The sequence below is a fragment of the Neolamprologus brichardi genome, chromosome 16, assembly GCF_056152115.1.
Source record: "Neolamprologus brichardi isolate AB-2024 chromosome 16, ASM5615211v1, whole genome shotgun sequence".
Taxonomy (NCBI): domain Eukaryota; kingdom Metazoa; phylum Chordata; class Actinopteri; order Cichliformes; family Cichlidae; genus Neolamprologus; species Neolamprologus brichardi.
The window spans coordinates 31,078,640-31,102,127 of record NC_142119.1 but is presented as its reverse complement, the minus strand read 5'-3'; the positions used below and the strand labels follow the sequence as shown (position 1 = coordinate 31,102,127).

The 23,488-nt window shown below is 40.4% G+C and overlaps 1 protein-coding gene across 1 annotated transcript; it reads left to right on the top strand.

Moving 5' to 3' along the window:
* The first annotated feature begins 4,189 nt into the window (after nt 1-4,189).
* On the top strand, nt 4,190-23,431 carry nxph2a (neurexophilin 2a). Its single transcript, XM_006799115.3, has 3 exons — nt 4,190-4,858; nt 4,997-5,146; nt 20,560-23,431. The coding sequence occupies exons 2-3, from the start codon at nt 5,102-5,104 to the stop codon at nt 21,304-21,306; spliced, it is 792 nt and encodes a 263-aa protein (XP_006799178.1). The 5' UTR covers nt 4,190-4,858; nt 4,997-5,101; the 3' UTR covers nt 21,307-23,431.
* Nucleotides 23,432-23,488: the final 57 nt, after the last annotated feature.

The following is a 23,488-nucleotide window of genomic DNA, read 5'->3' as shown; positions in this document are numbered from 1 at the left end:
AAAGCGCTTTATACAGCTAATTCATTCACCCAATCACACAAGGTGCTAAGTATTTAACATTTAACATTAACTCAAGTGCTAAGTATTTAACATTCATACACATTCCGATGGATGCATCGGAGAGCAACATGGGGTTGCCCAAGGATATTTGGCATGCAGACTGGAGCAGCCTGGGATTGAACCACCGACCTTCTGGTTAGTGGCTGATCCACTCTGCCACCTGAGCTACAGCCACCCCATCCATCCATCTATCTATCTATCTATCTATCTATCTATCTATCTATCTATCTATCTATCTATCTATCTATCTATCTATCTATCTATCTATCTATCTATCTATCTATCTATCTATCTATCTATCTATCTATCTATCTATCTATCTATCTATCTATCTATCTATCTATCTATCTATCTATCTATCTATCTATCTATCTATCTATCTATCTATCTATCTATCTATCTATCTATCTATCTATCTATCTATCCATCAACAGTCAAAACACTTTAGACATTTTCTCTGCACAACAGCCAACTTAACAGTGGGAACGTTTGACTTACACTACAGTGAACAAGGCTTATTGTCCTAAAGTCTGAATGATGATGTCATTGACCTTTCACATGAACTGCATTTCAACTCTTTTGCAATAGGACATGCTGAAACAATTACAAGTTAGCAGCTACTGAAGTGAAGTGTAAAATTACCGTGCAAGAAAAAAGCAACAAAAAACAACTCTCGTCATTGGCAGACAAATCTTCAGTTTTTCATAAAATGACATTTTTGGGGCATTATCTGTTATCTATACTGAAACTTAGACAGCAGGCTTTTCATTCCATAGTCCTCTGTGGCTCTTAAGAAAAAAAAAAATGTTTAGCCTTCAGACATGGTTAGAAGACAATATGTACAAACCAGGCAGTTTCAAGATTACTGACACTCGAAGAGCAGATATTTATACTTGTAAAGGACTCTTAAGGTGTGACTACTCTCCTCACCTTCCTTGAACTTGAATGACTATTAATTACCAGCCCTATTGTAACTGGAACTAGAATATTTTTGTAAACTGTTGGGAAGTCTGCCACTGTGGTCTCACATATTTTCTCTTGTCCAAAGACTTTTTGTTTTCTGAAAACAGGGTGAGGATTTGTCACCCTGATACAGAACACCGGCCCTTTGACACTGGGAATGGACTGACAGAGACATTTTCACAAAAGAACCAAAGTTGGAAAGATTCACTTTCTCACTAGTAGCAAAACAATAGGACGTTGTCTGTGCCAGATATATTTTCACTACTGGAAATACTTTTTATGTGAGGATAGAACCTGCACAGAGCATCCAGGATGCAAGACACATGGCATAGAATAGAATAGAACAGAATGCCTTTATTTTCACTATACAGTTGTACAATGAGATACAGAGCATCTCCTACTCAGTGTAAACATGCTGGGGGGGGGGGGGGGGGGGGGGGGGGGGGGTGAAGGGTTAGGGTTAGGGTCCATTTCCTTGCATGTGTGGTAACCTGTGCAGTAACCTGAGTACTTTTATATAATTGGATATACAATGGCTATACTGAGGAGCCGGCAGGGTAAAGTCTGTTGTTGTTGTTTTTGAAAATCTAAAAAGGCTAGATGCTATTGCAACAAGAAAGCCTCGGCACGCAACACACTGTCCGTGCTCACAGGTAAACAATCATAAAGGAATAAACAATCGTGACAGTGGAATAAAACATCATACAAACAGGACTATATTATAGTTCCCGACCCTGACCACATTATGCCGTGTGGCATTTTAGCAAATAAGACACACGCATAACAAAAACAAACTGAAAAAACAAAAAGGCTGTGCTGATATCATGCTGACTGACAAAATTGTGAAGTTGATTCTGCTGTTCACCTAGATGGCATGGTGCCAAATCATTGAAACACCCTCCAAGTTGAAGTTTTCTGTTGGTTTGCTGCCTCTTTACCAAAGCACCATCCTCTGATTAGGACAAAGACACGTTGTGGGAGAGAGCCAGGGATTAATAATAACTAATGATTAAATGCAGAGTGGTGTACAAACACATAGTGAATGAAACAATGTGAGTGAAAAAGAAACACTCAGCCTAGACCCATTGCAGCATAACTAAGGGAGGATTTAGGGTCACCGGCCCTGACTGTAAACTTAAAAAGGAGCGTTTTAAGCCTGTAGAGAGGGAGTCTGTCTCCTGAATCTAAACTGGGAGCAGGTTCCACAGAAGAGGAGCCTGGAAGCTGAAAGCTCTGCCTCCCATTCTACTTTTAAATAGCATGAATCAAATGGTTTAATTAATTAATCATTTAACAGGTGAATGCTACTAATATAAACAGGTGTCTGTTCAAAATGATTCCCTTACTAACCTCAGAATTTAAAGTATAAGCTTGCCCTTTAGTGTGTTATCATTTTGTTGATAACTTTTTATGACTCAAACATATTGACTTGCTTTACACCCTTGTTGATTAGACAGTGTGGTTGCAACATTGCCACTGAGTGAATGACTTAATTAGTTACACATTTTTATGAGGGAACTTTTAGAGGTTTTAGAGTCCCGATGGCTGAAATCCAGGTATTCTGAAAGGTAGCAGGAAAACTGATATGAGTTTAATGTTCAGGAGAGTGACATTTGATCCACCTCATGGCAGTTAAACCTGCACGTGCGCAGCCAGCACACCATTAAAAGTATTTGTGGACATGTGAAGTAAAGATTGAGGGGGCACTGTTTATACTGTTTTCCTGAAAAAGAGAGGATTGTCTGTATTGAAACATTTTAAATCAAATGCTGGTGGCTCTAAAGTGCAAAGTTTGATGTAGGAACAATATTAAATCAGTGCAGTCACTGTTCTTAATTGTTTTCCTTTGGTTTCTCCCTTCAATGAGAGCCAGTAAAAGGATGCATGGTCATATGAAGAGGTCACTTAACTCTGTGATTTAATTATTTGTAATACACCTGACACCAGGTATTGAGTGCACAATTTAGAAGTACATGTTTCATTTTAATGTACAAAAATCCAGCTCATTTGTATACGGCTAAATAAGATTTAGCCTGTAGCACGACTAAAACATAGTGTGAGTGTCTATGCATGCATAAAGTCTGTTTGTGGGATAGAAAAGAAAGTAATATAAGGTGATACGATCACACTGATCTGATACTGCCTTGATGTCTTACTCAGCAACATATTGTGCTGATCTGCTCTTACTGGGTTTCATTCTTTCACCTTCATATTTGGACTTTAACTTCTCAAGCACAAACCTTCTCTTGCCAAAATAATTGTCACGCATTCATGTTTACATAGAAATTGAAATAAATCCAAATATTCGCTAGTTGAAATGAAAAGATACAAACTGATACTTTTAGTACAAACTAATTTCACCTCTGCTGCTGCAGCCTTTTCTGTAAAGCGACATTTTTCGCTTTAACCACACGATGGCGCCAAATTCAAAAGAACCGCTACACCAGTACTAGTCACTGTAGGAAATCTGCTTGCACAGCCACGGGGCCCCAGCAGTGAGGAGGACACTCCGCAGCTCTATTTAACAGTTGAAGGATTTTGCTCTGCGGTCTGGTTCCATTTGTGCTTTTACAGAAAATCACTGTTAATCAATACAAAGTTATCATGAGCGATTACCTTTTTATTCTCTAATGAAAGATTTCTACTCTGGTGGGAGTGGTCTCTTCCAGATGAGGGTCAACAAGACTTAGATTGATATGAAAATGATCTGCAATGTGTAAGCTGTGGACTTTAAAATCGACCGATCGAAACACACCTAACGCTCCTTTCCACTCCACCGCCATCTTTAAAAACATCTTTTAGAAAAAGGTTGTTTCATCCCTCCAGTGGAGTTTTTGGAGATGTGCACATTCAGTGCCAAAGATGTTTTGGCATCATGTGATGGCTCAACGCCTAAGAAACTTTTTGTTGTGTGTTTTCATTTATCACCCCTCTGTACTTGCACAGCGGTTGACCTTTTGTTGCCTGCACTTTGTGGTCAGGATTGCAGCATCAGCTGAGTTTCCAGAAGAATAAGTGTCTCTGGTTGCTGTGCTTTTAGCTGCACGATGCAAACAGGAATGTCCACACATTTTGCGTTTGCAAGATGGGTTCAATACATGCAACGATTTTAAAGGCTTTTCTATACATTCTGCTAAACACGGCTTGCATGTAACTCTTATATAACTGGACATGTACGCATTCGAGTCATCACACAAAACTTCCAACGAAAATCACGGCATAACTGTTCTCTGCGATTAAGCATCTAAACGTTAAGGGGTTAAACACGTGCGCGCTATGATGAACAAAACCGGACAACGGTGACATCAAGCTTTTACTTGTCTCTTAGATGGAGAGAGTAAGACTTCTAAGGTACATCTTTAGGTCTGAGTCTCTGAACGGATGCGCGCCGACCTTGGAGTCTCCAGACGCGCAGAAGAGGATTTTGCGCACTGAAATCAAGCAGAGCCTAAAAGCGAAGACAGCGAGCTGACTATTGTCTGTCTGACTGCAGTCCTGGCACTGGGATACGGGCACGCTTGGCTGTGTTTTACTGCGCATACTGACAACTTAAGACCAACATTGCTCCGGATTGAGTAAGGGAAAATATAGTCCACAGTTTATTTCGCTTTGCCTGGATTCTAAACTTAGAGGAGCGTTGTTACAGCTGAACTGCTTAATGTAGGCGCTTCACTACTATAGACGAGCCAAAGAGTCCCAGCTGCTCGGGGGAAAGTACCTCGACATCCTGAGAGACGTTTTGAGAGGATTTTAGGTCTCTTTGCTGAACGTGGACTGAGAGAGGATGATCCCAGCCGCCTTACCGAAATAAGTGAGGTATTGCCTTTACGAAACGGTAAGGAAAAGTTTCGTATATTTCTTGAATAATTCACTGCCCCCATCTTTGATGTCTTTCCAAATTAAAAAGAGACGTTTTAAATGATTGACGACGTAAATATTTCCACTTTTCTCTCTCCTTCTCTCTTTCTTGCAGGTGATCATAGCGATGTTTCAGTGCCATGAGCGTCTTCACCTCTCCAAATCTTCCAGAGAGGATTTAATCCCCGCTCATCTTGAATAAGTCGACAAGTCGTTGAAGATGAGTCCTCTGCAAACATTCTTGTTGTTTTTCCTCCTGCACCAGGTGAGGAGTGAGATGAGTGAATGAAAAGAGGCTAATTATGCAGAAGCATGTCTCCGACTGAGAAAAAGTAGAGATGAAGCATTTTTATTATGCCGTAGGACTCTTACGAGATAATTATTTCTTCACTCTAGGTAATGGTTTAAACTTCTTTTGCTTATATTTGTTTTGTTGGCCTGTCTTTTATGTGGATCCTTATCACGCAGCTGTGCAAGACTTGTCTATCTCCACATTGTGCCAAACTGAATAATTTCCTGGCATGAAATTTTATTTGGCACAGTCATCAGGAGCAAATTCATTTGCCGAGCAGAACTCCTCATTCAGTCTTACAGGGATAAGCTTAATTGTTTTATGTTATCAGGGCTCGCACACTATTCAGTGAAATACTTTTTATGTGTTTTTTTAAAAATCCACAAAATAGTAAATAATTTAATACCCTTAGAAATGGCATCATTTCTTTCTTTTCTGTAGCCACTGAAAAATATGGTAAAAACAAACACAATGAATAACATAATGCAAACATAATGCATTTAGTAATCCTGGAAAGACTCCAGCTTTGCTTTAATGCGCATCATGTATTCTACAATATGCAGTTAATTACCATAAAAGCATCTGAGTTTATTATTTCTATTTGATATTGTGGCTTTTTGTAAGACCATCAGCTTTCTCAGATATGGAAATTTTACATTACATGCAGAGTGTTGCAAAAGGTAATAGGTTAGAATTAACAATTAGGTAATATTCTAAATAGAGACACAGAATTACAGAGGTAAAAAAAAAAAAATCTACTTAAGATATTTTATAAAATATGCTATTTATTTTTGTGCTGGTTTGCAAAGTTTAAATATTCTTTTCTTTCAGTGTTCACATTCAGTATTATGTCCTTGGGTGTGTTGCTTCTCTCAATCACAGCTCATCTGAAAATACAACCTGCCTCTTCATCCCTTCAGGTGCACCTTTGGTGATCACTGGAATCATTAGACGTCTGTGTTGAACCTCTAACTTGTTTTAAGTGTCTTTGCTCTCAAATTGTGGCCAGAGTTCTTTTTTTATTATTACTTTTTCCCCTTTCAAGACAACTGAAAACAATAGATGGAAATTGAAAAACCCAGGGATTTTAAAAGCTTGATGATAACGGTGATGTCCCTGTTAATCCAAAGAAAATTATTTAGTATTTACCAGAGAATGATTGTGTTAAGCTTCTAGATGTAATCTTTCTGTAGTCTAGTTCAGGTTTTAATGCAGCAAGCACTCGGAAGAAAGTTCATGAGCTTTTGGGGAGTATAAAGGCCTTTCCTGCCCTTTCCACACCCCCATCACATCGTGATGTTGTCCCCTATAGATAGTTGAATACAGCGAGGGTATTGGCGCTTTCGTCCTTGCTTTATGGATTCTTGCCATGATCAAACTTGCACCGAAAATGCCATGGGATCGAAGAAGTTCTTCACATCTGTGCCATCCTCAAAGAGGACCTCTTTAAAGATAGCCTTCAACTGTGCAGCTGCAGCAGCAAAGTGCTGTCTGCTTTGGCTGCGGTTGTAATCAGCCCTGTGCCTTCTGGGAGCTGTGCCTCCAGAGAGAGACAGACTGCCTCCCTGGAGAGGCTCTCTTTGTATGCCTCAGTAGCTTCCCTCCCAACAGATTCACCAATGTCTGACTGGGGATGTAGTGGCCCTTATCAATATTACCCTACCTTCTTAGGTTCAAAAAAAATCCCAAATATCTGACCCTCAGTAAAGGAATGGAATAAGTGCTGCAATACATCATGAAGTATGAATAAGATTTCTTTTTTGTTAGTGTATGAACCACTGAAAAGATGCACAAGGATAACGCCCGTCAGCGCAAGGCCAGATTTTGAACCCGAGAAGCATTCTGTGATAGAGGATTGCACGCAGGACACTTAAACCCTTTGATATGAAATTTTTAAGCTTCTTGTTTTAAGTAAAAATCCAGAGTTTGAAAAAGTGGTCCAAATCCTCAAAGACCCCCAGATAAAATCACACTTTTCTTCCCATCGCTCGTCACATGCACATTCAATTAAAAAGCGCTTAGAACATGAATCAAGCGGTGAAAATGTAACCCTGGACCCAGCATCTGTGCCATGCCCCAGGGACAAATAAGAGGGTCAAAGCCATCCTGGGAGAATCCATTCTTCCCCCTGACATCTGCTGCAGTTATCCTCTGTGCAATGACAGCAGAACAATGTAGATGAAGATGAAACATATTTGAGAGCCGTGCTCTCTGCCATCTCAGCCCGTCCTGCCCTACGTCTATACCAGAGACTGCACGCAGGGAAAGTGGGGTTTTCAACTCTGCTTGGGATTAAGTGTTAGGAGACGTTGACAAAGTCTATTACGCCTTTATGTCTTATTGCCGGGGTGACGGCTCCTCTGGTAATATTATGTCACAACACAGCATCTATACGGCCCATGCCAAGAGGATCAGTCGCAGCGTTAGATGTATTGCCGCCTTTTCCGTTACCGAAAACACCACCCAGGGTTGAACTGAGCGCGGAAGACAAGAACGTCTTAAAAGATGGGTGTGACGCACTAGCGAGACGAAGCTTAGCTGGTTACTAGTAAGCTGAACGCGTCTTGTACTCCAGATCACGCCAGGCTTGGAGTTCATCCCTGCAACTTTGATGTGCAGTGATTTAAGGGATTACGAGTCATTTCCCAAAGGATTTAGCGTTAATTTTCTACAGTTAATAATTTATTTAAAAACACGTGTTTACTTATTTGGTCATGCGAATATTTAAAAAAAGTCTTTGTTACAAACAATCAGATATTTTAGACACAAATATTGCTGTAAAATTCCACCAGAGGATTTTCCCCCTATTTGTGTCCCCCCCTCCTCTCTGCAGTGGTAGAGTGAGACAGAGATGCTCTATTCAAAGGCAGAAAGGGTTCTGGCAAGGACAACAGTTTTATCCCTGTCTTCATAACAAAACACAAATTCTACATAAAATCCATCTCTAAGGGCTCTTTAACCCTTTTCCCCTTCCCCATGCTCAATTAGGTTTGGTTTTATTATTTATTTATTGTATATTTAAAGGCAACTAACACTGGGAAGTGTAATAAAATGTACAGTGGGGGGATTAGGAGCAGCTCTTTAATCTCACGCTTCTGATAATACTGCATGGGCTGATTGATTAGTTTTTCAGGAAGCTTATGTCAGAAAAACCTAATCCGTCTTTGGATTGTGCCAGCCTTGTAAGGTTTTCCGCGCTGCCACTTTATCATGGCGGCGAATTACAGAGCTGCTGGGCTGTGATAAGGTCCTCGTCTCTTTTACAGACCCCACCGCCCAACCCCCTGCACCTCCCTTTCCCTCTGGACAATAAAAAAAAAAAAAATGTGTTTATATTCTTCACATCCCTGCTCTGCCTGGTCTTCACATCAACCTCTCCCAGGATTTGCCTTGTAAGAAAGGGAGGAAAAAAAAGAGTGGAACTTAAGTCTTCAAAACCCCACCAGAGAAATTGGGTGGAGAGAGGAAAAAAATATGAGAGAACACGTCTGGCAGACCAGTAGAAATTTCTGTGGAAGTGATTAAACATTGGATTGACAGAGTGCAGGGGCCTTGTATGCATGCGCTGCCTTCCAGGAATCATTTTGGAGCTTACATGGAGCTGATCTGTATCTGTGCTCATATTGGGGTCACAATCTTTCTAGCCAGGAGGCCTGACTAGATAATCCCTCATAAACAATACTGTCCGTGGCATTTTCAGTCCTCAACTTGTATGTTGTCTCCGACCTCTGACGAAAAGGTTGTCGCTTCTCCGAGTGAAATCCCTCAAATGTAGCTCGCAGCCACTACAGGTTCTTCTGACTGCATTGAGCCCCGCAGCCTGCTCCTTTCCCAATCATCAGTCATAATTGTGTTTGTACTGGCAATAAATCCATGATAAAGGTCTTGAAATGAAGAGAAAGAAGCTCCAAATGATTGATAGCTATGACACAATTGCCCTTTGCTTTGACAATAAGCCTAATCACGCCACGGTATGGCCCATTAAAGACTTTAGTCAAACAATTATAAGCGGCACGGCTATTTTCCCGCTAGCTGCTCGTGGGATGTGAACTGTTTAGGATGAAGTGCAGAGCCTCTCTAGTGGTGCAGGAAACATTATGTTTAATATGATGTTGAGTTTCCTGATCTTGGTCCACAGCTATGAATTTTTATGGGCGATGTGCAGCCCGAGGCGGTGTTAGATCTCGAGGCTCTGCTACCTTATAGCATTGTCATTACCTCTCTGCAGTGTCAGAAGCATCCAGCACTCACTGATGCACAGCGCCAGTGTTTTGAAGACTGTTGTCTGTATTGCTTTTTACTGCCGTGCTGCAACAAAACTAAATGTCGCAATCAATTTATGGAGAGGAGAAGAAATTTTGCCTGCACCCAGAGAGGGGATGGAGTATGATGCCACGGTGCCACTTTTTCTTTTTAATTAGTCAAATATTTACATTAACACTACGTCTACCAGCTACCACACTGCAATGACACGAAACCGTGACTTAACAGGCGATGTTTCTTCTTTAAATAATTTCAAATTTCCTGAAAACTCTGACATAAGAAGTTGTTAATTACCGTCTGTGTGGTTCTTGGAGAAGGCAATCACATTTCATGTCAAAGCTCTGAGAAATGATTGACCTCTTTAATTAAAACTGTATTGCCTTTCTGTTAAAGGAAAAGTGTGACAGCTATAGAATAAGTACAATAAATCTCCCTTCTGATTATTCTCAGTTTTGCATTTCCTCCTCTGCCTCCAAGCTTTGAGCCCCCTTTTCTTTTTCAGCATGTCATTTTCAGCCATAACAAAGCACTGTCAGCTCCCCTCTGTCTTTGTATATTTCTTGTGAAGTACCTGTCTTCACAGCTACTCAGAGGAAAAAGGAAGCAACGTCTTTCCAACTCTTGTTTCTTCTTCAAAGAGCCCTGTTTCTGTGAAATCAGCCACGGCGCAATCTGCTCGGAGAACAGAAACAGTTTTGCTCTGTCAAATTTTAGCGGACGTGCTTTTGAGCAAATCAAGCAAAAACATTTTGGAATAAAACACTCCTATCATTCACGGCGCGGATTTGAAGAGGAGAAAATGTAAAACTGGGGTTGTCGCACGCTCACAGAAAAGGAGCTCAGACAGAGAAACATTTAGATTGCGTCTTCCCGAGATGAAAGCAGAAAAAAACCCTAAAAGTAGAACTTTGAAGTATTAATTTAACAACAACACGCCATGCCTTCTTAAGCTGCGCAGTTTTACAAGCGCAGCTACCATTGTCGTACAAAGTATAAGGTGTTAAAACCAGTCAAGAGAATGGTAATTACACTGAGTCCAATGTGCTTTGTGGTATTATCCTACTCAATCCCTATCAGCTATCAGGCATACGGAGGTGCGTGGCAGGTGTCAGGAGCACAGGAGTTGGCGCTCTGACCATGTAAGGGGATTATGAAACTGATGATGCGTTGAAAGGTAACGTCTGCCTAAAAGTGAAGTGTTCAGGGCTTTGCAGCTGTCATATGTGGCAGGTGGCGAGATAACACTAGTATCCAGATTACCTGGAGGCTTTCGTCCCAGAGCCTCCCGTCACTCTCTCTCTCTTCTCTCCTGGTGGGATCTTTGTTAACACTTTGGAAACACCTGACATCATCGCTGAATTCAAAGTTTCCACACCGAGCCATGCTCACTAACATCCCATTTTCACCCCCGTGTCTCATGCAGTTAATTAACAAACTGTCAGAATGCCTTTTAATTGATACTGAGTATTTTATAGCAAGATGATGATGATCTTTTCATTGTCTTTTGAACTACAGAGTCAAAGTTTATGTGTTATTATGCTGCTAAAGTCACTGCATGTAAACGTCTATTTCATCCTAAACTTATCATGTGGGTTTCCACATTTTTACAGCTGCAAACACCTGTAAAAGGTAATTAAATGTCATATTTTAAGTATTTTAAAGCATTTTTTTGCTCAATCCAGTTTAAAGTTAATTTGAAGATTAATTTTCAGGATGCAAAACCAATATATGTATATAAAATGGCATTTATGAATTCTAAAATATCATGAAGATTATAGATGAAATTGTCCAGTTTAGTTAATAAATGCCCTCCTGACCAGCATTTGATGTGAACAATGGAACAATAAGAAAACAAAGGCAATTATTTAAAAGTTGTTGTTGTTTTTTTTTTACTTTTTCCTGGCTTGAGTAGAGATATTGAACACCACAGGACCTCTATGAATGCTATTTCACTACTGAGATTAGTTTTGGGGGTGGCAGCATGTTTGGTTGTGATGCCCACACCCCCACACGCACACACACACACACGGGCTCCTCCCCAAAATATTAATTTTTAAATAAAGAAGTCTTAAAAACAATTTTACCCAAAGAAAACAAATATATTGGATCTGGTAGGAAGTTAAATGAACTCTTACTGAAACTGACTTACACATGAAATACACTTCATAGCAATATTACCTTTTCCCCCCACATGAATGAAATGCCCTGCATTATATTGAACAGAAATTTTGTGATTTCTTTTGTCAAATGCATTGACAGATAACAGATAATCCATAGCCTTAAATACAGCTTTACAGTGGCTGCAAGCAAAAGGTCAGACAAGTGAGCAGACATAATGTGTCTCTTGGCATGGCAGGCTCCAACAGGACAGGCTCTGCCTCTCGACGCAATCAAAGTATAACAGGCCCGAGCTAACCTGTGGTGTAATTCCTGTAATTTGTTCAGTTTAACAGGAGTCGCTGAAGCATGTTTCCACAACGACACGGCGGGAGAAGCAATTGTGTATTTTTTGGACTGCCTGGTACATTGTCTCCTGCAGGGCAATAGGTGGCAATAGTAAACGTCCAAAAGAGTTGAGGCGAGGCGACGTTTCGGTCATTGTCATTTCAGATGCAGAGGAAAAAGAGAGGACTGTGTGATCGAGCCAGACAAGAACAACGCTGACACTATTAACATGACTAATGGCTCACATCGTGTGATTTATGCTAGCCAAAGGAGGGTTATATTACGTGCTATAATTTATGCTAATCATAGGTTGCAAGCAGCCCCGAGTGACATCATGAGCTGTCAGATAATGTTTTGCCACAACGTCTGCATGCAAACAGGCACAAATAATAAATTTGGGTTCAATATGCTTTAGATGCTATAATAACTCAACAAGGCCAGATTTGTTGCACTGTATTTGTGTGAAAGCAAAATAGGACTTGACTGGAGACAAACTCTACTGCTTTAAATTCGGCATACTTGGAATTTTTTTTGAAGATGAATGTGGGCAGGTGTTGGAGTTGCTCTCTTTTGAGACATATCACCCTTTCTTTTTTCATCAAAAGAGGTTTAGGGTCAAGGGCAGCTTTAGATCAACGGCATTGCAAGTAGTGGAAATAAGAGTGTCTCTCACTGAGACGAATGCTCGCTGATGTCGGCTCTAAGACATTAACCCTCATCCTCTGCTGTCTTCATAGATAATGTCTGACAAATGGGTTCAAGTAGTTAATATTCAGTGATGTAACACACGACAGAAGGTCTGAGCAACAGCTGCAATTCTTCCTAACTTCCTAAAAAAGGTGGCCGGAGGGGCGAGCCTGAAAACTAAGTGTAATATTTTTAATAGATGAAAATATGCATCCAACTTTTGGGAAAAGCAAACAGATATATTATGTTTCTTTCTGCTGCTTTTTGCACACAAAGCTCTCAGTTTGTAACAATTCTTCTCTTTTCACATGCCTCTCAAATTTTAGGCTTTAGTTACACTCCATTAAATATTGCACGGCTAGAAAAGATCCAACCTAAAACTAACAAGGATTTTTATGTGGCTGGGTGCCTGCGTTTGCCTTTTCTCTTTGCTCCAAGCCAACATGAAGAAACGCACCATAACAATCTGCAAAGTCACACACATCGGATTTTTTCTTGCAATTAAATCAACAAGGTTTGAATACATATTTCATGCGAAGCAAGAAATCCAATATTCATACTTATTATTATCTCTGTGCTCAAGCACCAAAGTTGGATTTTTATTTTACTCATAGATATGCCTCTTCGCCCATCCACCGAATTTCCTGATAGCGCCAGCGGACTTGTTACATATTATGATAGCGATGCGATGATCCTCTATGTTTCGGGCAAATCTGTCAACAGTAAGAAGGAGAAGCGATGAGTGTGTAGATACAGAGCTAGCGATACAGCTGGGATTATAGAAATGAAAACATCAGCATCACGTCTTTTTGAGCTTGTCTTCCTGCCCTCTCCTCATCGTCAACACTTGTACAGAATGTGTAGACAGCCACAGACTGGGCTTCTGTAAATACACGGCAGTGGTTAAAGGAGTGGCTTTACAGTCAGTATGAAAATCATATACTACACAGAAATGTAACTGCTAAAGAAACGCACTGAATTTCTACTCGGCACCAAGTGTACCAATATATTTTCACCACAAATAATGTGAGCTGTGTACGCTGAAGATGAATTAAAATTGAGATCTATAACATCTTTCGCAGGAATGTCACGACACTAGAGGCTGTAGTCTGTCTCATTTTCACAGAGGTCAGGTGGTAATGGCCTAAAGGATTATACTGGGGGGTAGCAGATATGCTACATGCACACTCACTCACTAACTGTAGCCTCCTGTGATTGGTAAGCTGCCCCCGGTGTGTCGATTTGCTGTTACGATCCACCACAGTGCAGAAGCACCTGCCATGTGATTCCCCGGACGGCCTCTGATTAAAAGTGATGGGTTTGGAGCGTGAGGCTGTCCCAGCGATCTGAGCACCAATCTATTCTTCAGCAGAATGTAGACTCTCTCTGTGGGCTGCTTTAGCGCCTCCAGGGCCTCCTCTCATGGAACCGGCTCTGGGTGTAAATCATTACAAATGATATGCCCTGTAACATCAGGAGGAAGATGGCTAAGGAAGGACTTTGCGCAGGCGACTGCAGGCTGAGAATAGTTTTAATCTGAAAGATGCTACTTGTCATGTTGAATGTTTGGAAGCAAGAGTCTGCAGTCCATCCAGCTCTGCTACATTTTTTTTGGTCTAATGCTAGCAGCACTGGCTGAGCAGCTCCTAATATGACAGGTGTTTCGTCGCAATAGAGCTGGGTAAGTATTACGAAAGGCAGTGGCGAAGGCGGTGCAATTTTTGTGGGGTGTCCAGATTTTTACTATGTGGAAGCGCATCAAGTTAATGAAGCTTCAGACACAGAAAATTAGCAGAGAAATGAATTTCACCACCAAAGTGAGGTCAATTTGCACAGATAAATCCATGAAGAACAGTCGAGTGCATCATTGGAACTGCTCGGTTTGCACTGATGAGCAGGTTAATTGCCCATTTTGTTTATTGTGAGAAAGATGCCTGAAACCAATTTTCCCCAGACGCATATCTCAGCCTTATGCACTGGAAAACAAAAATCAGCTATGGAAAACCCAGAAACAGATTCGTTTAGCTTGCCTCTGTTTCAACTTCATTTCCTGAGCAAAAATGTGATTTAAAAACCAAAACAGAAACAGAAAAGCAGACTTCAGATCACGAGTTGGCCACATTGTCAGTTGTGAAAGGCTGTGAAAGATTTGGTCACCATCAAAGTACAAAAGCTGTAGACCTGCCCGTGGACCAGAACCCGTCACAACCAAACACACTGCCACCAGCTTCTCTCTCCAAATGCATTTTAACGGCATCTCTTTAGATGATCCAGAAGCCAGATGTCACTGGTTTCTTAATAACTTTCTAGAGGCTAGTTCTGGTCACTATGGCAATTACCTTTATGTCAAGCCTCTAAAAGATATGTCTACCCACGGGACAAGCAGGCAGCCAGCTCCATAATGCTCGTTACAGATGAATGTCGAGGCTGATTCATCCTGACTCGCTGTGTGGTTCGCTGCTGCTCAAGCTACTGTCAGGATGTAAGTTTCATGAAAAGCTCTTGATTGTACTGATTGCCACAACATTAGATTGAATTGCCTATTTATGCATGGTTCTGTAGGAAAAAGCCCCCGAGGTATAGAAATGACAGGTGAAAAATAAAAGCCACAGATGTTCATGTCTGTAATAATAACAATGCACTTTTACACACAGTAAAAACAGGTAGTCCTGCATGCAAAGCAGCGTAAAAGCTGGAGGTTCACAGACTATTCACCCAACTCTGACTTAGGCACAAATGTGTATTTTCCACTCTGTCTTCAACAGCTACACTAGGGTGTGTACTTTGAGGATGTGGTTGAAGATTAATTTTTGAAAAACCTTTTTTCCGTTCATTTATGCAGGAAATTAATGCGCACGTATGAAAAATGCGATCGCCACTTGTCAGCCAATATTAACAGTTTAATGTAAACCTGTGACAAAAATATAAGTCCTTAAAAGTCGGTTATAAAAATTTTTTTAGTCAGGATGTGCAATGTTTTTCAGTTAAAAATGTATTTTTCTGAATTCTTTGGAGATATTTAAGCATTTTCAAAACAAAATAGAATAAAGTAGATAATACTGATAGATCTCTAAGTAGCTGATTCTTTTTCATGTATAAGAATGCATTACTTAAACAGTCTTTTTCCGTTTAAATTTAATTGTGGGTTGTAAACTATATATGGCCTCATAATTTCCTAAAAAAAATACAAGCATAAACATTTTACTCCTGACATTATATATGTATATACATAAACATTTTTACCAGTCCAAATGTGTTTTTATTTATTTAAATTTAAATTCTAGTCACTATAATGTCAAAGATGGAGTGTCTATTAAAAAAGAAGGCTTAGCTTAGCTAATGAGAGTGATTAAGGTGCTCTTTCAGAGAGGAACCGTGTGTTTTATGCATGACATTTGACAGTGAACTGGAAATATCAGCTATTAGCACCTTGTGTGAGACCTTACTGTTTTTGCTCATCTTGGTGGATGTACATTAAAATTACCAGGAAACTGTTTGGTGCATAGGCCTTTATGTTTACCGCTGTATCACTAAACATAGTCTTTTATAAGGCAGATAGAACACTGCGTGTTGTGGTGTAAAAGCGCGATATCTGTGCCGGGGTGTCTGAGGTTCACGCATGTCTTTGTGTTTTAATGTAGGACATGCAGGAAAAGGAAGAAGCTAAACCACACTAGCAGATATCCGTAATGTTTGCCACGAGTCACTGCGCCTTGTGCTGTTGAAATGAGGTCTGGTGTTTTCAGCTCTATAAGTCTACAGTTATTATCATAATAATGTCTTGTTTCAAGTTGCCCTGAAACGCCTCTAGCGCGGCAGCGCCGATTAAGAAATCTTAATTAAGCTTTTGTAGATTCTCCTTCATCAGACCTTGCCTTTTTTTCCCCCCCTTTTTTTGTACAAAACCTCAGAATCCTTTAGTCGGTTTTAAGAGACATCGCTGCTGCCTAAATGAACAAGGTGTGCTCGAGTGTGTGTTGGTGCTGTGGTTGTGCAGGGAGGCAGCGAGAGAGAAAGAAACCAAAGCCTATGTGTCAGTGCCAGCTTTCAAGTTCCTAGTGCTTCATCTCTCTTGGGGCATTTAAGTATTAGATATCCCTCTGCTGATCCCCTTGTTGTCACAGCAATTTCCCCAGTTGCTCATCATACTTAAACTCCTCTCTCTTTTCCATTATAATCATCCTATACAAAGCACACCTGAGATTTACGCAGAAAGACAATTTGGTTTCACCTCTGAAGCCGCGCAGCATGACACCCAACGTGTTAAAGATATAACAGTTTGAGCTGGTGGGACGACAAGTGCCATATCTTCCTTGTTCACAGGAGAGGAAAAATGTTCCTATTGAGAGCCTGCAGATTTTATGCTTAGCATCATCTGCTGTTGTGATGTTATAAGAGTCAAATCAAATTAACAGCTGAGCTCACATAAGGTATTACTAAGTGGCTGTATCAGTGGGGAATAACGCCACTGGAATTGGTTGATTAAATGACTTTGGATGTGATGAACTACACATAGGGGCATTATTACAGTGTTGCCTCATTCATCCATGTTTACAGGGAGCAACTGTCTTAATTAAGCATTGTGAGAGGTGATAAATGGGCCGGGCTCACTGTCCGTGGGAGACCCATTGATTTCACATTACATATCCAGATAGGCGAGCCATTACCTTCCGCTTTAGGCATTAAAGTGTTACCGCAGTCTCGGACATAAGCAGCACAGTAAAGCGAAGCTGTAATTATAAGACACAGCAGCACAGCTTAAGGTGAATGAAGCCCTGTTACATTTCAGATGGAAAGGTTTGGGAATATGTGACAAAACAAATTGTGCTAGACAGACATAGTTTGTTAGCTTTATACACATATGCCTCAGTTCAGCTTACAGCAAAAATATAATTAGTCTGGAAATAGCATGCAGCATCTCTGTGAGAATTCAAGCAGCCGCTGCTCTGTACTTTCAACATCTGCTTCTCTCAGTGATCCCTATAACTGGGCCCGGGGAAAACCCAGCACTACTAATTACTAATAAAACTAGCTAAGCTTATTGCTGTGAATTATTAAAGCTTTATCTGAAGTGGACCAGGAATCACTCCTAAAGCTAAACGGCTTTGAGGTACAAGGAGGGATCACAGTTCATTGCTGCGTCTGGATTAGCACTTAGCACTATACTTTATATACGTATATACTTTATACGTACGTACTTCATGACACTACCGTGGAAGAGTGTTTATAGGTGGACGCGAGCTAGATTCACCTTTCCCTGAAGTCCATGGGAATATCTGTGCACTCTAAATATGAGAATCTGCTTGAGTTCATCGGTGCTTCATGTGTTCAGTTTAAAACAAACTTTTTGTTTCCTCCCTTCTGCGGTGCCCCTGCTATCTAGCAGTAGTGTATTACATGCTATTTATTTGCATGTGCATGCACTTTTTAATGTTATATTTATATTAATGATTATTTTCTATTTATTTATTTATTTGGTTGTTGTTAAGCGATGCCCAGTGAATGCTATTTAGCTTCTTGCACAGACCTGTAATAATCTTCAGTATCCTATTACTGAGTTTACAATAGTACGAGATGCTGCTGTTGAATTTTCTGTATTTAATCTTTATTTCATTTGTGAATATCTGTTTGTTTCCCCTTTCTTTATTAATGAACCCATAATGAATCATTTCATAAATATCTATAACAAAGGATTTTAGGATATGCTAGAAGATGAATGTGAAAATTGTCCATACTGCCCCTCGAGTAGTAGTTTTAGCTGGCAACCAATTCCAGGAAGCCTTTTGGAGGTGTAAAACTCTGCCAAATGAAACATGTGGAGCTACCTTCTGTGGTGACGCCTTGTGAATATTATTTATTTATATTTACTCTATGGGTAAATGTTTTTACCATCTGCTTTATACCAATGGCAATTCTCAAAAACACAGATTTAAACTTCCTACATACCAAACCCAAGAACCTTTTACTGTTAACTCGTTAGGTGGAAGTTGCTCTTCAGAGCTGGCAATCGTGCGTAAGGTTTATCTAACATTAACCACATTAGTTATTCATAGGCTCATGTTGTCTATATGCACACTATCATTTTAGCTCTCTGCAGCTGCAGCTTTGCTGCTTTTCTGTGCTTTTTTCATTATTTGTGTATGTACCTTTCTCTTCCTCTGCTCTGCTACATGTCAGTGAAACAGACAAATGCAAAGCAGAGTAGCAAAGTATAATGAATGTGAATTCATCTATGTAGAATTACCAAATAGAAAGTTTTTAAAGAACACCCATCAATCCATTTTCTTAAACCCTTAACTAACTAGGGTAGTAGAGGAAGCCTCTTAGCTGACAGTGAGTGACAGGTAGAACACCTTGGACAGGCTATCAGTGATAAAACCATTCTCAGTCAAATTCCCACCTATTGCCAATTTAGAATCACAAATTAACCTAGCACGCATATCTTTTGGAGGAAACCAGAGCACACAGAAAAAACTTATGCAAGCACAAGGAGAACAGTCAAATTCCACAAAGAAAGTCCCTGAGCTGAACAGGAGGTTAAAACCCAGAACTTTCTGGCTTTGAGGCTGCCACTTTTAAATGAAAGTCTATAAAACACTACTGCCATGTGAAAAAGAACATCAGAAAAACTAAGTACACCCCATGATTCATGAGCATCTTTAGGGACAATAACTTGAAGTAATTGTTTTCTGTGTAACTTTATCAGTCTCTCCCAGCATTGTGGATCCACTCTTATTTACAGTGTTGCTTCAGTTCATTGAGCTTTGTGAGCATTCATTTATGCAGTTCTCTTAATTCAATTCAATTCAATTTTATTTATATAGCGCCAAATCACAACAAAAGTCGCCTCAAGGCGCTTCATAGATACAGAGAAAAACCCAACAATCATATGACCCCCTATGAGCAAGCACTTTGGCGACAGTGGGAAGGAAAAACTCCCTTTTAACAGGAAGAAACCTCTGGGCCAGGCTCAGGGAGGGGCGGCCATCTGCTGCGACCGGTTGGGGTGAGAGAAGGAAGACAGGATAAAGACATGCTGTGGAAGAGAGACAGAGGTTAATAACAGATATGATTCAATACAGAGAGGTCTGTTAACACATAGAGAGCGAGAAAGGTGACTGGAAAGGAAAAACTCAATGCATCATGGGAATCCCCCGGCAGCCTACATCTATTGCAGCATAACTAAGGGAGGATTCAGGGTCACCTGGTCCAGCCCTAACTATATGCTTTAGCAAAAAGGAAAGTTTGAAGCCTAATCTTAAAAGTAGAGATAGTGTCTGTCTCCCGAATCCAAACTGGAAGCTGGTTCCACAGAAGAGGGGCCTGAAAACTGAAGGCTCTCCCTCCCATTCTACTTTTAAATACTCTAGGAACAACAAGTAGGCCTGCAGAGCGAGAGCGAAGTGCTCTAATAGGGTGATATGGTACTACAAGGTCATTAAGATAAGATGGGGCCTGATTATTTAAGACCTTGTATGTGAGGAGCAGGATTTTGAATTCAATTCTGGATTTAACAGGAAGCCAATGAAGGGAAGCCAAAACAGGAGAAATATGCTCTCTCTTTCTAGTCCCTTAAGAAGTGAACATAAACAGTTGCAGATTGTAGATTTGTTGGCATGCTTGGGATCATTGCGCAAACTAGTTGGGGCCAACCTTTAGCTGGTGCTGTGGCTGTTTTGATGGCCTTGGGGTGAATTTGGCACTCCTGGGAAGATCGTGGCATTGTGTTATGATACACCTGAATGCTCCAGACCGCCAAACTGCTAAAATGTATTTATAGAGGTGATCACACTTGCTAACGATCAGTTATTATCAGCAGCACTTGGCTGCTATCTACCCTTTTCACATGACTGCACAGAGTTTTGTCAAAACTTTCTTATAAACGTCACGTTAACAAGCAATGAATTTGAATGAATGAAATTGCATTTCACAAAGGTTTTCACGTCGGTTAATTGTTTTTTCTATCTACCTCTGTTCTGTTTCCTATCAAGGTCTCGTGCAGGAAAGTGCATGGAGGAGTCACAGAACTCATCGAGTGGAGGGACAGCGATAATGAACAGAAGATATCTCCCACCGGGGCCAGTCCACGGATCCTCAACCCCCTGCGTTTGTTTGCCAGGGGCTCCCCCGAGTTCAAGAGTAACATAAGGGAAATGACATATTTACACAGCATGGAGGACTTTTGGGACTGGTTATCTAACCAGACAGATGTTCAGGGTGCACAGGCCAGAACTAAACGCAGACCCATCGTCAAGACTGGCAAATTCAAAAAGATGTTTGGTTGGGGAGACTTCCACTCCAACATCAAGACTGTCAAACTCAACTTGCTGATCACAGGAAAGATTGTGGACCATGGGAACGGCACCTTTAGCGTTTACTTCCGCCACAACTCCACAGGTCTGGGGAATGTGTCGGTGAGCCTGGTGCCACCTTCCAAGGTGGTGGAGTTTGAGATCGCCCAGCAGTCCACACTGGAGACCAAAGACACCAAATCTTTCAACTGTCGCATTGAATATGAGAAGACGGATCGCAACAAGAAGACTGCCTTGTGCAGCTTTGATCCATCCAAGGTGTGCTATCAGGAGCAGACGCAGAGCCATGTGTCATGGTTATGCTCAAAACCCTTCAAAGTCATATGCATCTATATAGCCTTTTACAGTGTAGACTATAAACTGGTCCAGAAGGTATGCCCTGACTACAACTACCACAGTGACACACCGTACTCCTCAACAGGGTGACCTAGTAGTTGTTAGTCTGCATCAGCCTTTTGTTTTCTCTTCAAATAATGTAAATGTCAAGCTCTAAACTCCTTATCCCAAAATACCTAAATACCTGAGACATGTTGCAGGAAGTGCGACTTATGAAGGGACGCACACTGGAGGGATTTGGTGAAACTTTTGTATATACTACACAAATACACAAGTTTAATACTTCAGATAGTTAGGTGTACAGGGACTTGGCTTTAGGGGTTGGCTTGGGATTCAAAAGGTAGTTACCAACCCTGGAAGAATCCACTACATCACAACAGCACATGTTCTCTGTAAACCACGGGTATAATTAGTATGTTGTCCAGATGTTTCCTTCAAGGCTAGACTATAGGCATGGAGCCCTGCTGAGTTGGAAGCGTGTAGCTGGCTTCTGGAAGAGCTGCACTCATGCCAACTTTTTCAAACAATTTTCGAACCTTGTTTAAATAGTAATGTGACAAAATATGACAGGACTTTAAAATAATGTTAACAATTACAATACCTAAACATTAATAAAGCTATTCAACAGGGCATAAAATGAAAAAAAGAATCCCATTTGGAAGATCACTGCATTAAGAATGATTAGTCAAAATGATCATTGCCTTTGAAGTGGCGCGAACATCCATTTATACCTGTTAACAGAACACAGACAGGACAGTCACTATTATTTCAAATTATTTTGATCAATGGAATTATTTCATTAAGGAATGAATAATTAATATGGTCTTAATACTGATCTGTTATCGTTCTTTTGTGGGGACTAAAAGCAAGTGATTTGACAGATTCATACCAATTCCTAAAGTGCTCATGACAAAATAAGTCCATCCAACTAATCAAATGCATAAGAAACTTGAGAGCATGATCATACATTACTAACAAACTGTATGTAGGCACATATCCTAGCTTAACATGGCTGCAGCCTTGTTTGCGCCTTAAAATGTGTTGGTTTTCTGCTAAAATTATCATAAGGCATGTGTATGCTAAACTAGTCTGAGATCCAACATCTGTGTTTGCAGGATGCACTTTGAGGCATCAGCCTGCCTAGTGAGCCCCACAGTGGATTAATGTGTCAGGAGAGGTGGGGAGGGGGAAGCAATAATTGCAGGACAGGTGGATTTAGTGAGTCTGGCAGACAATTATCAGCACTTTGTCATGGTTCTGCCACCAGCCCTGACATTACCTGTCTTTAATAGGCTTTAATTAGCCTGGGAAATTTCATTTACCAAGAGTGGAGAAACAAAAAGGTGGGGGTAAAGGCAAAAGTACAAAATCCATCTGCAATTTTAATGAGAAGAGGGACTAAATTTGAAATATAAGACATTTCCCAATAGTACAGCAGGCTTAAGTTGGCTGACTTTGTGTAAAAGTGGATAACATTCAGTCTTGTAGTACATGGTGTAATGTGTTCGACTCAGAAATCACTCAAAGTTTTTTTTAAGCTTTTGTTAAAAACCATTCGCGTATTAAATGGCATGAGTTTTGTTATCTGGAGATACCCAGGGTTTTTAGGTTAGGGCATGTGCCACTAAAGACAAAAATACGTCTCTGTTAGCGTCATTTTATTGGATGTATCTCACGTCCATCCACTTCAGCTGTAAATGATTCCATCACCTTATACATGAGGTGAGGTGTACGATAAGGAACTTAACTCGGAGTTGATCTATGTTGATGTTTTGGTTCTGCTCCTTTGTGCAAATGCTGTGTGTTAATGTGTAAAACTAAACGTGTTTATCGATTATGGTTTCAAAGTAAATGATGTCAGATTATCCTAATTTTTCCAGAGAACTCTATCAAGTATACTGTACCTTATTTTTTGGTGTTTGTTAAGAAATATCATGTAGATAAATGTCATATTTCAGCTGATGGTTAGATTGCTTTGATTTAATTTTTTGTAACTGCAGATTGTACCCAGTTTGATTTCTGCTTGCTCAAAATTGTTTCAATAGTTTCCCTTGTAAAATAGGAGTAAAAGCTCTTCTGTGTATAGTGTAATTACACTTTTCATTTTGGAATATTTGATTTCAGATTTTGTTAAAATGTAACTGTAAAGATCAATTTAGGTTTTTATGGCATTAAACCTTATTTGAACTTGGCTCAAAGCATGCTGTCACACCGAGTCAGGTCTAGTCTGTTGGTGCTCGTAGTTGTCTCATTTCATTCCTGAAAGGACTTC

What these genes read in the sequence shown, in the direction of transcription:
- nxph2a (XM_006799115.3), top strand. Translation starts at nt 5,102, where the DNA reads ATGAGTCCTCTGCAAACATTCTTGTTGTTTTTCCTCCTGCACCAG. An exon ending in TGTTTTTCCTCCTGCACCAG is followed by an intron (nt 5,147 to 20,559) that starts GTGAGGAGTGAG and finishes TTTCCTATCAAG; the next exon opens with GTCTCGTGCAGGAAAGTGCA.